The sequence below is a fragment of the Lepus europaeus genome, chromosome 2 (genome assembly GCF_033115175.1).
Source record: "Lepus europaeus isolate LE1 chromosome 2, mLepTim1.pri, whole genome shotgun sequence".
Lineage (NCBI taxonomy): Eukaryota > Metazoa > Chordata > Mammalia > Lagomorpha > Leporidae > Lepus > Lepus europaeus.
Window position 1 is genome coordinate 111330123 of NC_084828.1, and position 13790 is coordinate 111343912.

Consider the following 13790-nt stretch of genomic DNA (forward strand, 5'->3'; position numbering starts at 1 on the left):
TTTTCAATGACGAGGTGTTCAAAACTCATCTTATATATTTTGTGCATCAGATTTAAATAGGCTCTTTCTCCAAGGAGAAATCATGGTTACTTGACTTGGGGGCCCAATTTCCTTGTGTACTTGTGAGTAGTATCCTATTATGTTTCATGTCTGTGCATTTAATCAGCAAAAAATCAGATATCTTTTGACTATCACCATAATCCATTAGCCGTAATATTTGTTTTTCATTATATTCATGCATACTTCAGCAAAGGGGGGAAAATATGAGAAGGAAAAATTGTTCTAAGCTTTAAGACTATCCTTTTGAGAAATTTCTAAACCTGTCTTATTTTTAGAGGCCTTCATAATGTATCTACTTGAAATATTATACACTTTTCTCTTTAATTCATGCATTATATTTATCATTCTACCTACCTATCTGTATGAGTGTGTGTGTATATATTGTGTATATACATACACATGCATATCCTTGCAACTGTCTGTCCATCCATCCATCCATCCATCCAAGGGGCAAACTGGGAAGTTGCTTGTTGAACAATTAGCTTGTAGATCATTTTCACATGGGTGACATTTATAGAAACAAAAGTACCTTTTATGAATTTAGAGGTTATGTACATTAAATAGTATACCCACCTGCATATTCTTAGCATTTTTTTTTAACATTTTCTGTTTGAGCAATTGAATTAAGTGGGTGTTATCACTATGTGCTGTTTTAGAATTGTGTAAGGAATCTAGAACTGGAGAAATGGCATGTTGTTTACCAGGCTCCTAGCTTGACAGATAATCCCTGCTAGCTGTCCCAGATTTATTTTCTAACAACAGCAGTACATCTCTATATTAGTGAGAGACGCAGTTTAGTAAACCTAAAATGTAGTTTTGTCCATCACAAGCCTGTTTCTTCTCTTTCCTCCTTCTCATCTCAACTCTTACTCCTTATTTCCATAATTGACGGTTGGGTTAGTAATAAAATGATTTTTTTAAAAATTGGATCTATCTGTTATCACTGTGTCTTATTAAAATCAGTTGTTCTCTTAACAGCCTGGAGAAACACATGTTGTCACATACAGAAGAGAGAGAATACAAGTGTGATCAGTGTCCCAAGGCATTTAACTGGAAGTCCAATTTAATTCGCCACCAGATGTCACATGACAGTGGAAAGCACTATGAATGTGAAAACTGTGCCAAGGTACAGTGAATTTGCAGGCTGCTTGGCCTCTCTCTGTCATCTTGCTCTTTCTTAATCCATCACTTGTTACGATATATAAAAACAAGCCTTGAGAGGGGAAACTATAAATATCTTGAGAAAAGTAGCCTGAGTGTTGTATGCTAAAAGGCATTAGTAGAGTGTATAAAAACACTTAGTGGGTATCCTTTTATTTTTGTAAGGGAGGAAGTGAGGCTTAATGGCGAGTTCCAGAACTAGGTGTCAGACATCCTTGGTAAATTCCTGGTTCCGCTACTGACTTGCCAGCATGGGGTTGTTTTATAGCCTTACGGGGAATGAAAATTTTATCCAATGCACATTACTGATTTCTTTTAATAGCAGTGTGTGAGGAAGTCACGTACAGTTTCTGAATGCCTACTGAGAAAGAATGGGAGACTCCTGCATTTGCAGATTTTTCCACCTAAGTCCTCACAATAAATCATGATATGGTTCTAATTAAAAAGTTTAGATCCTCTGTCTTAGTAGCCTGTACTGACATAAAATAAGGGTGGAACACACGTATCCTACTTGGACCAGAACTGTGAACTACAGCAAGAGTAATTCACATCTTTGATTTCAGTGTTTCTTAATTGAACTCAAAGATGTGCAGGTATCATTAAAGTTGCTTTCTATCGTCAAAAACTTTTTGTAGCATCTGAGTGCCTTTTCTTATGTCGATTGAAATGGTAGCATTGGAAATTAGGTTTTAGTGTATTTTGCTCTTGGATATGTTGATTGACTCCCCTCCTCTTCCCTCCCTCCCCTCCCCTCCCCTCCTATCCCCTCCCTCCCCTCCCCTCCTCTCCCCTCCTCTCCTTTTCTCTCCTTTCCTCTCCTCTCCTCTCCTTTCTTTTCTTCTCCTCTCTCTTCCTCTCCTCACCTCTCCCCTCTCCTTCCCTACCCTTCTCTTTTCTTTCTTTTTTTTCAGTACAGTGGCCAAAGAAATTACTTTAGCTTGCTGGTAACTTATTGTAACACAGAGTTGGGGAAACTGTTCAGATATCTTTGAAGTATTTTAGTTTAAAATCTCCCAAATTTTGTGTATAATATATCTTTCTTTAAAGGGTAGAAGAAGTATGCCAGTTGTAATCATAGTGTGGCTGTGGTTTTGTTATTCCTCTCCAGGAATTCTTTTTTTCACATTTTGATTTTTAATTAGTTTTTAACATTCAAGGTGATTTGTAGATACAATTCTTAGAACATATTGGTATTCCCTTCTTCCCTCTCTCTCTTTTTCCTTCCCCCTTTCTTTCTGTTTTTTTTTTTTTTTTAGTTTTTGAGATACCATATTTTAAAATTACATCAAACAGCCTTAAAACTTCACTGAATAAGAAGTTTAACAATTAAAAAGCAAAAAGACTCTAGTTTAGTGGGAGTAATCTGTTTCACAATGGTATAAAACAAAATTTTACAAAACTATATTTGCAGCAATACTGATGCACACTCTTAAGTGGAATCAAAGAGACCTTGAACATTGCCTAATGCACCATTCATTCTATTCATGTTCAACTGATAGCAGTGGATACTCCATGCTAAGAATTAGAACTGAATACTTTATAATTCTTGCTCTGGATGGGAGTATACTTGGGAGATAGGACTTTCACTTGCTCTTTGGGAACAACAGCCGAATGCACAGAATTCCTTCTGCATCACCCCTGGTCTCCTTTCCTGGGTCTTGGATGAAGTTTCCTGATTAATCAGTACTCATTTCCTAGCAGGTTTTCACGGACCCTAGCAACCTGCAGCGGCACATTCGCTCTCAGCATGTTGGTGCCCGGGCCCACGCGTGCCCGGAGTGTGGCAAAACCTTTGCCACGTCGTCAGGCCTCAAACAGCACAAGCACATCCACAGCAGTGTGAAGCCGTTCATCTGTAAGTTCTTAACACTCCAGCCCTCCTTCCCGCATCTGTCTTCCCTCCAAAAAGGCACTGTGACCAGTAGAATGGCCACACGTGGCCATTAGGGTACTCACCGGTATTTGGTATTTCTGGTCCGTCCAGTAGGGCTATTTTCTAGGACCAAAAGAAAAAAAAATCTTCGATACCCAGATCTGTGGTATTTTTGTTCATGATCCCTGGGGTGTTTTTCTTTAGATGAAATAAATAACAGGGAGAGAAAAGAGAAGTCATTAAATAATGAAAGGAAAGCTTGCTGGGTTGTAGGATTTAATAGAGACAACCAGATTTGTCTCACACTGTAAATGTTCCTGGCTTTGTAAAATGGCAAATAGCAAGATGAAGTGATAAACGCGATGAAGTGATTAAAAACCTGTTCTGGATCAGAAGGAGCTGGAAGAATCCCACCTGGCAAGTAGCCATCTGACTTGGTGTGTGCGTGTTTGTGTGTGGAGAGAGGGTGAATAAAATGCTCTTTAATCTACCCATCGTCACTGGTCACGGGCTGTGGATCAGTAGTTCTGTTACTTGAAAAGCAGAACATTTTCCCTTTGATGGTGGACACGCTGCTTCTCTTACTCACTACGCTAAAGCAAATTTACAGGCAGTGTGCATGTGGGGGACATGCAATCTGACCACCTACTTAGCACACCTCTGTACAGAGCACTTTAGTACCGTACTTCAAATAAAGTAAAACTCAGTCTTCATTTGCTTTGCCTCCGTCCACTCAATCCTGAGCTCTGAGTTTGTTGCACTAGAAAATCGGTAGATTTTAGTCCATTTGGGCAACAACGCTGGGCTGCTTTTGATCCATTGCTTGGCTGGACGTAAAAATACAGTGACTCATTGAGTTGTGCTGCAAACTTCAAGACTGATTTTGGATCCAGATACACATACAATTGGTTGAAGCCTGTTTAGCACTTGGCCAGACCTATCATTTGGGAACCTCTTGAAAAACAGTTTTTCTAACAAATACCTGATGGTTTGTAGGAGGTATATGAGACACTACTACAGGACCTTAAGGGGGAAACTCAATTTCAGTGCCAACAGTGAGATGCCAGAGACTCACTCTCTACTTCTTTACCCTGGACACAGCCTTCTTTTGTGCTTCCAAGCACCAAAAGAGTTGTTCTTTCTTTTCTCAGCTTACACTAGGAGTCTTGTTTTGCTTGTCTGTTCTTCTAGTCCCTGGGTGGAGTGAGAGGACTGGTAGATAAATAAAAGGGTGCTCTAATCTCCCTTGGGAAAGCTCTGTTGGAAGTCACAGGAAGTAAAGTATACAATAGGAATTTTAGACTTCTTGTCTCAAAAAGGGATTCCTGAGTCTGCGTGGTAATGTCCTAAATATGTCCATGAAAATGCTGCAGGCATACAGTATCAAGTAGTTCATTTGTTTCTGATGTCTCAGAAATAAATTTTAGTAAGTTTTATTGTGTTTTGATGAGAAAAGGAGTAGAATAGACCACAATGCTGATTACTCATTTAATGCTTTCTGTATTGTTTAAAATAAATGTCAGAAAACATGAGCCCCTGTCATCTGAGGTTCTGGGATCTGGAATTTTAATTGTGTTAAAGTCAAATGTTTCACTTTAAAGCGCCATAGGGTGTCCCTTTCCAATCAGATTGCATAACGTATTTCCCATGAATATGTTTTCAGTAATTATTGGCAAATTTAAATAGCAGATGGCATTCTTCAAATACAAAATCTGACAGAGACCCATGGAGTAATTATGAATAATAGCCATGTAATTTCAGAACAAAAGAGTTTAAGGATCAAGAGTTGGTGTGGAGGAGGTTCACCTAGAGCTGGTATCTGTTTCGCACCAGAAGGCCACACACCACGCTTTACCCCCACTGGTGTGTTTATGGCAACTGTCTCTTATTACAGTGTGCCCCCAAGCCCGAGCCCAAAGTCACCAGTGCTAAGGTAATTACTCACTGCCTTTACAGAAACCTCCAGCCTCGCAAATAGAAACCACATGCTCTAATAGACTGAATATATTCAAAATACCTCTTAATTTGTTTAATAAGCAGAAAAATGCAACATTAACTGCTGGCTAATTCCTTATTACTGAGAGAATTACAATAGATTGTAGACTTCAACAGCAGTGGAACCAGTTTACCTGGGGCCTGGCGGTTTGTGGTGTACCAGGCCAGCCCTTCAAGTGCTCTGCCTAAGGAAACATCCCAGTCTGTGTTCTTGTGACCAGACACAAAAGCCACTCATCCGTGTAACAAAGGATAGAGCCAGGCAAGGCAAATGCAGCATCTGTTTCTCCAGCACAGAGAAAAAGCACTTGGTTTTCTTAAAGCCACGCAACTCCAAGAAACAAGAGTATAGAGACACATTGCCTTGCAAAAGTTGCAGCCCTTTCAAATACTTAATGCTTTGGTTGAAAGTCCTTGAAGACGTATCCTGGATACCTTTCCAATGCCCAGGGAAGAGATGTTGCTTTCTTAATGAGTGCATTTTTATAATTCCAATAATCTTTTATTTACTCTTTTTTTTGGTTATAATTCATAGTGGAATTAGTATAGTGTGTCCAGCAAAAGTCGTGGTGTTTGCCCTCTGCATCATGCTATTTTAAGTAGTGTATCAAAGAATTTAAATAGTATGCATAGTTATAGTGTAGGTTAAGTAGTACAAACTTTTAAAACAGAACCCTGGCCAGTATATTCTGGAAGAATGATTAAAGAAGAAATCACATCATCTCTTCCTATTAAAATGCGTGAGACAACCTCTAAAGGGTTAAGAATCATCCCTTTAGGAAGGCTCCTTTGAAATAACCAAGCACCCTTGATGTATGCAGCAACATAGTTTAACTTTAGCAGTAAAAGAAATAGATAAGAAATCAATTGTTAGTTCCTGTTTGCATGCGTTTTCTTGGTGCGTTTTTCTTGAGGAAGGTCTATTAAATCTCTTTTGCATGGTGTTTATGTTCTGATTATTAACGCTTTGACTCAGGAGCTCAACTATTCTGCACTTCCAGGCAGTCATCATGTGCCACAATACACAGGGCATTTTGTCTTCCATTTAATTTCTTAAAATAAATGTGTTTCAGGAATGGCCAACAGAGTATATGTTGTTTCTGCATGTGTTAAACATGCACAGGAACATTAAAGTAAGCTCACACGGACGGTTAGCTCATTTACAGCAAAGGAAAATAAAATAAAATACGATACTTCGAAACTGATATCATAAGCCTGCTGACCTGTGAAGTGAGTCGGATTCTTTCTTAGCAAGGGAGTCCTTCGGGGTTGCAAAGTTTGGTCTTAAAGTATGCTTAGATCTGATGACACATCCATGAAGAGGAAAGACATTCCACTTTCTTGGTAAATTCCTGGCGAAGGGGGCTGTTTCACAGCCGCACCCACTGCTGCATCGTCCTTGCTGGATTGGAGCGCTCCCAGCCCTCTCCCCTGCTTACCACAGTTGGCTGTCACACATGGAAGTCAAGCCCTGAGATAACGGGTGAAGATAGGACAACAGTGGACATGTTTCCCAGGGACGGGGGTTTCATAAATGCAGGAAGATTAGCACAGCCACTGGTGTGAGGGGAAGTCAGAGGACGTGATCATAGTTCATGGGAACCAGCAATGCAGGATGGGCTACATTCAATTTAGTTTCCTTTGCAGGCTTAAAATAGAGCCATTGTAAATTATGTCAGTCTTTCTCAAATCATGAAAATGATTGTTAAAAAAAGTCTCAGAATACACAATGTGCATTGTTATGTGGCTTTGATGTGTGAATGATGAGAGTGTATGATATAATGCTAATTAAATAACAGTAGAGCAGGCACAGATATTCTCTTCAAGGGGAGAGGTAATAAAAGTGAAGTTTCTGGATGAGGGAAAGGCCATTCTATTTTGTCTTGGGTCCTACGATGTAGAATTCTTTAACGTGTCTAAAATTTTAAAAGGGTTCCTTTTATGCTTCATACCTAATATGTCTTGAGACTTGTAATTTTTTTTCAAGATTCTATTAGTGTCATTATTGGGTGGGGAGTCAGTGCATGCTGGAATTTGACTTTTCCGTAAAGATTTAAATACACAAATATTATGCAAAATATTGTGCAGTGGGGGATGACAAAATATTTATTTATTTATTTATTTATTTATATATATGGAATATTTGTGCTGCCTGGAGACATTTGTCAGGTTGGATGCCTTGCTTTGGGGGTTTTCTGTGTTTGGAGCATCCAGATTGTACCCCCGATATCTTTTCCTGGCTTCTTAATTGAAATTTTGGGTAAACCAATTGTGATACTTGCTAAATTCAGAAGCAATTGCCATAAAGCCTGAGATTCTTTTTTGTTGTTTGCACACAGGTGAGGTCTGCCATAAATCCTATACTCAGTTTTCAAACCTTTGTCGACATAAGCGCATGCATGCTGATTGCAGAACCCAAATCAAGTGCAAAGACTGTGGACAAATGTTCAGCACTACGTCTTCCTTAAATAAACACAGGAGGTTTTGTGAGGGCAAGAACCATTTTGCGGCAGGTGGATTTTTTGGCCAAGGCATTTCACTTCCTGGAACCCCAGCTATGGATAAAACGTCCATGGTTAATATGAGTCATGCCAACCCGGGCCTTGCTGACTATTTTGGCGCCAATAGGCATCCTGCTGGTCTTACCTTTCCAACAGCTCCTGGATTTTCTTTTAGCTTCCCTGGTCTGTTTCCTTCCGGCTTGTACCACAGGCCTCCTTTGATACCTGCTAGTTCTCCTGTTAAAGGACTATCAAGTACTGAACAGACAAACAAAAGTCAAAGTCCCCTCATGACACATCCTCAGATACTGCCAGCTACACAGGATATTTTGAAGGCACTCTCTAAACACCCACCTGTAGGGGACAATAAGCCAGTGGAGCTCCAGGCTGAGAGGTCCTTTGAAGAGAGGCCCCTTGAGAAAATCAGTGACCAGTCAGAGAGTAGTGACCTTGATGATGTCAGTACACCAAGTGGCAGTGACCTGGAAACCACCTCGGGCTCTGATCTGGAAAGTGACATTGAAAGTGATAAAGAAAAATTTAAAGAAAATGGTAAAATGTTCAAAGACAAAGTAAGCCCTCTGCAGAATCTGGCTTCAATAAATAATAAGAAAGAATACAGCAATCATTCCATTTTCTCACCATCTTTAGAGGAGCAAACCGCGGTGTCAGGAGCTGTGAATGATTCTATAAAGGCTATTGCTTCTATTGCTGAAAAATACTTTGGTTCAACAGGACTGGTGGGGCTGCAAGACAAAAAAGTTGGAGCTTTACCTTACCCTTCCATGTTTCCCCTCCCATTTTTTCCAGCATTCTCTCAATCAATGTACCCATTTCCTGATAGAGACTTGAGATCGTTACCTTTGAAAATGGAACCCCAATCACCAAATGAAGTAAAGAAACTGCAGAAGGGCAGCTCTGAGTCCCCCTTTGATCTCACCACTAAGCGAAAGGATGAGAAGCCCTTGACTCCAGTCCCTTCCAAGCCTCCAGCCACGCCTGCCACAAGCCAAGACCAGCCCCTGGATCTAAGTATGGGCAGTAGGAGTAGAGCCAGTGGGACGAAGTTGACTGAGCCTCGGAAAAACCATGTGTTTGGGGAAAAGAAAGGCAGCAATGTTGAATCAAGACCAGCTTCAGATGGTTCCTTGCAGCATGCCAGGCCCACTCCTTTCTTTATGGACCCTATTTACAGGTAAGGGCCAGTAGGAGATGATGAAATGTGAGTGCAGATACGAAAGGTGGTTTTAACACTACAAACTCCCATCTTCCCCAAAAGGTTTTTTATTATTATTATGAGAGAGAGAGAGTCAAGTTGTTTGATCTTGTGAATCTGTTTTTTTTTTTTTTTTAATTCAGAAAATTGGCTCTGTAGGTTTGGACTCACTTTTGGATATCTCTGAGTTTGGAATAAACCAACAGAATTTCTTTCCCATGGCAATAAATTTATTTTTAAACATTGTTTTTTTGGAGTGGAAAATATGAAAAAGTTGTATTTGAAGTGAATTGTCAAGTGGCAGAAGAATGATACTCCTGGAGGATTTATGCAAACATGTATGGGTACCTTTATATGCAAGAGTCTACTCTGTGTTAACCCATCAACACATCCTTTGCATCTGTCGGACATATTCTGTTTCTCAATAGATTTCTTAAGAGCTCTAAGTAAATGTAATGTTAATCACACAAATCTGTTTTGTTTATAACGTGAGTAGTTATCCTAGAAAAATCTCTATTTTTTTAAAAAAATTATTTATTTATATGAAAGGCAGAGAGAGAGAGAGAGAGAGAGAGAGAGAGAGAGAGGTCTTCCATCCATCGGTTCACTCTCCAAATGACCACAACAGCCAGAGCAGGGCCCATATGAAGCCAGGAGCCTGGATCTTCTTCCAGGTCTCCCATGTGGGTGCAGGGGCCCAAAGACTTGTACCATTTTCTACTACTTTCCCAAGCACATTAGCAGAGAGCTAGATCAGAAGTGGAGCAGCCCGGACTTGAACTAGAGCCCATATGGGATGCAGCACTGCAGGTGGCGTCTTCACCCACAATGCCATAATGCCGGCCCCAGAATCTCTATTTAATGGCTTAATTATTCAGGTTCGTTTATGAATCCAAAAATTCTTTAGGTGAAACTTACATATTTAATAAAATACCTCTTAGGCAGTATTCTGTAATAGTTACTTAACCATTCAAAGTGATTTAACTTGTTTCAATTTCTCTCTCTCTCTCTCTCTCTCTCTCTCTCTCTCTCACACACACACACACACACACACACAGAGTTACAGCTGCTGGTTCACTCCTCATATACCTGCTACAGCCAAGTTAAAGCTGGGAGCCAGGTGCTCAGTCCAGGTCTCTCATATGATTGGCAATGTTTAACTACTTGAGCCATCACCTGCCGCCTCCCAGAGTCTAGACTGGCAAGAAGTTGGAATTTGAAGTCCATGCTGCGAATTGAACCCAGGCACCTTGATATGGGGTGTGGGAGTCTTAACTTGTGTCTTAGGTCAAATGGCTGCCTGTGATTTAGCTTTTAAAATTTAGTTTTCGGCAGGCGCCGTGGCTTAACAGGCTAATCCTCCGCCTTGCGGCGCCGGCACACTGGGTTCTAGTCTAGGTTGGGGTGCCGGATTCTATCCCGGTTGCCCCTCTTCCAGGCCAGCTCTCTGCTATGGCCCGGGAAGGCAGTGGAGGATGGCCCAAGTCCTTGGGCCCTGCACCCGCATGGGAGACCAGGAGAAGCACCTGGCTCCTGGCTTCGGATCAGCGAGATGCGCCGGCGTGAACCAACGGCAAAAAGGAAGACCTTTCTCTCTGTCTCTCTCTCTCACTATCCACTCTTCCTGTCAAAAAAAAAATTTAGTTTTCTTTAATTGATATAAATAGCAATTTAATAACATAAATATAACATAAGCAATAAATCTAGAATACTCATCCAGTAGTTTTTAAAAGAAATATAAACAATAATTTATAACATTTAAAATATAAGCATAAAATATAAGAGGGAGAGACAGGGAGCAAGATCTTCCATTTGGTGGTTCACTCCCTAAATGGCTGTAATGGCCGGAGCTGGGCCCATCTGAAGCCAGGAGCTCCTTCCAGGTCTCCCACGTGAGTGCAGGGGCTCATGCACTTAGGACATCCTCTACTGCTATCCCAGACCACAGCAGAGAGCTGGATCGGAAGACGAGCAGAAGGGACAAGAACTGGTGCCCATACGGGAAGTCAGTGCTGTAAGCAGAGGCTTAGCCAACTGACAGTGCTGGCCCTAAAAGTCCTTATTTCTGCTTATATTATCTACAACACATAAACAAAGGAACACCGCCAGGGTTACTCTGATTTGAATATGACACAGGGAATATAATAAAACAGTACAAAATATCTGGGAGCTATCTTGACCATATTTGGGACTTTTCCCTGTGATTATATCTTGATTCCTATGGCAGTCCCAGTTCCGGAGAAGGAAGCACATACCTTGTGGATTATACATGTAGATTATAGGTTACACATTTCCAGTAAGGTCGTATTTCCAGCCGCATGACACATCTCTCAGTCCTTTGTGAAGATAATTCCTCTTAACTTCTTAGACCCTTTCAATCAAAACCAGCTTCCAGTTCCTCCGTGTGTACATTGGACTCATCTCTGTCACCTCCTAACCTTCCTCTTACTTCCTTGCATCTCCAACTTCTCTCTGATGTTTCAGTTTTGATTAAGGCCCTAAGCCCGTCATTTTACCAAAATCATGAATGGACTAAATCCCAATTACAGTTTCAGGACCTGGCTGAAATCTCACTTTCCCCTGTCCTAAACTTTTATCTCCACCCATAAAATGGATACAATATCACCTACTTCAATAAGTGAAATAGGATATACAAAATATGACATACTTAAAATTTTACGAAGTGGAAACTATCTTTACTCATTTAAATTATATTTTCAGGTATACTCATTCAGTAGTTTTTAAAGGAAAAATACCAGCAGTTGGTAGAAGAAATACTTTAGTGTAACTCATGAAATAATTTTCCTTATGTGCTTAATACAAAATAGTGTGGCAAATATTTCTGAAGCAACAGGGATAGGTAAATTTTATACACATATGTCTCTCCCTATCTTTAAAAAGTCCTTATCACCTTCTTCTAACCTGTTCAGTTTATCACCAGGTGGTATCTGAAGAATGTGTATGTGTACATGTTTGTGTGTGTACATATGAACGTGTGTGTGTGTGTGTGTGTCTAGTAGGGCATATAGGATGTTTGGAACTCCCTTGCTATTAAGGGAAAATATAGAAGAAACTAATGAATTTTTTTTGGTGGGGGACAACTTCTTCTTAAAAAAATAGCTTTTCATGTTTAAAATTAGTTCTGTTCTCAAGACTTCAGAATCACCAAGGCCTCACTCTTGTCTCCATTTCAAATGGAAAGGTACTGAATTTGTGACAAATGACTCTAATTCACTGACTCCTCATTCTTCATATTTCCTCATTGTCATTACTAGTCATTCGGTGGAATTTTTCCATTATAAATAGGAGCATTTAGAAGTGCCATGAGTATCCTTCATGAACTGAACCGGCATCCTTCTATTTTTATTAGTGTGCTTCCCAGAAACCTACCATTTGCTTTATTGGTAACTTTAAATGTCAGTAATTATGTAGTGATTGATATGTAAGACTAATTCATCTCCAAAATCTAATTTTAACCTTTCAGAGTAGAGAAAAGAAAACTAACTGACCCACTTGAAGCTTTAAAAGAGAAATACTTGAGACCTTCTCCAGGATTCTTGTTTCACCCACAAGTGAGTATTTTGAACTTGAGATTTCAAGCTTGTAAACTAACTTGTTGATCCTGAAAAGCAGGTGCAATGAAATGAAAGAAATCTTGAGAACACTAGGATTTCCTATGACGCTGCTGTGGAAGAACACAGGAAATTCTAGCAGAATTAAAACCCAAGCTCTTTAAAGAAAAAGCAATTCACATACGTGTAAGAATAACATGATTTTGGTGTTAAATTATTGTCTGCTACTAACTACTTAAGCCCAAGTGCATTTTGGAATGAGCAGAACTTAGTTAAGAAAAATAAACATTGAAATTGTCTTTTGTGTTTAAAGGTTGCTGACACTAAGATATGGATCATACTGTGACTCCTCTCAAACTCATAAAGGTCATTCTTGTTCTTTTAGTGCTTAGATAAAAACAGGAAATGAGTCTACCTGACAAGTTGTTACCATAGAGGGTGAAGGAATTTATCTAGAGACCACTGGGCATTCCAGCAAAGATCTGTAATTGCACAAGAATTCACAATACACAGAGCTATTTGCTGAATGGAGTTGTGTCTATTTATCAAAATATATACAGTTTCTTATTGCAAGGAAAATACAAGTACAAAGCAGTATTATCTAACTGGTTCATCTCTATGTCCCTACTCATTTAGTGATTTTAAAAAAAAATCCTGGTTTCCATATCGATCATCGTCTGCAGAGCTGTATTGAAAGAACAAATAAATACATTCTTGAATTAAGTTTCTTAATTTATTTTTTATTTTATTTTAAAAGATACAAACTCTGGTCTAGATAGCAAAACTCTTAAGAAAATGATTGGAAACCATACTTTGTTCTGATCTGATATGTTCAACCCCCAAAAGATGATCCTCCAAAACAATTGGTAGAAACTTATACAAGCTATTTTTTGGAACGTTATGGGATAATTAAATTATTCATGTTGGGATATGATTTAAAATTTTATTTGCCTCTCTGTTACCTTGTGTCTACTTTTTTCAAGTACATTCCCAAAGCCATAAGCAAAGAGTATGAGTTGAAATCCAATGCAATCTCCTGTGTTAGCTGGAAAAAGCTGTTACTGCTCAAAAATTCCCACTTCATATCTAACTGAGAAAATACATGCTTTAATATTAAGGGTTTAGAGACATACTAGTGGTATTAATTTTGTATAAAAAGTATAAGGAAGGATACTGTTTACATAATTACAGAAAACAAGAAAGTTCTAGAACAACAAATGTTTATCAGGGTCTTACATCTTATGTTCATGATGTTCTAATTAACACTTGCAAGGTTTCCTGGGCTAATTAACCTGAATATAATGTGCATTTTGTGTCACATGGTGTTATATAAAGTACATCTCTTATTTTTTAAGTTTTTGATTAATATGTCATACTTGTGTATTTTTATGGAATTTGTATATTTCAACAGA

At 39.3% G+C, this 13790-nt stretch overlaps 1 protein-coding gene across 9 annotated transcripts in view; it reads left to right on the forward strand.

The window, feature by feature from the left end:
* MECOM (MDS1 and EVI1 complex locus) overlaps window positions 1–13790 on the forward strand; it is a 603498-nt gene that overhangs the window by 559931 nt on the left and 29777 nt on the right. For 5 of the 9 annotated variants that reach the window (XM_062212089.1, XM_062212071.1, XM_062212105.1 and 2 more), the window contains 4 exons: window positions 1039–1186; window positions 2920–3076; window positions 7429–8785; window positions 12291–12378. In XM_062212089.1, the coding sequence (XP_062068073.1) occupies window positions 1039–1186; window positions 2920–3076; window positions 7429–8785; window positions 12291–12378 (1750 nt within the window). The remainder of the gene's footprint in view (window positions 1–1038; window positions 1187–2919; window positions 3077–7428; window positions 8786–12290; window positions 12379–13790) is intronic. The other 4 variants (XM_062212065.1, XM_062212080.1, XM_062212114.1 and 1 more) reach the window with 3 other exon arrangements.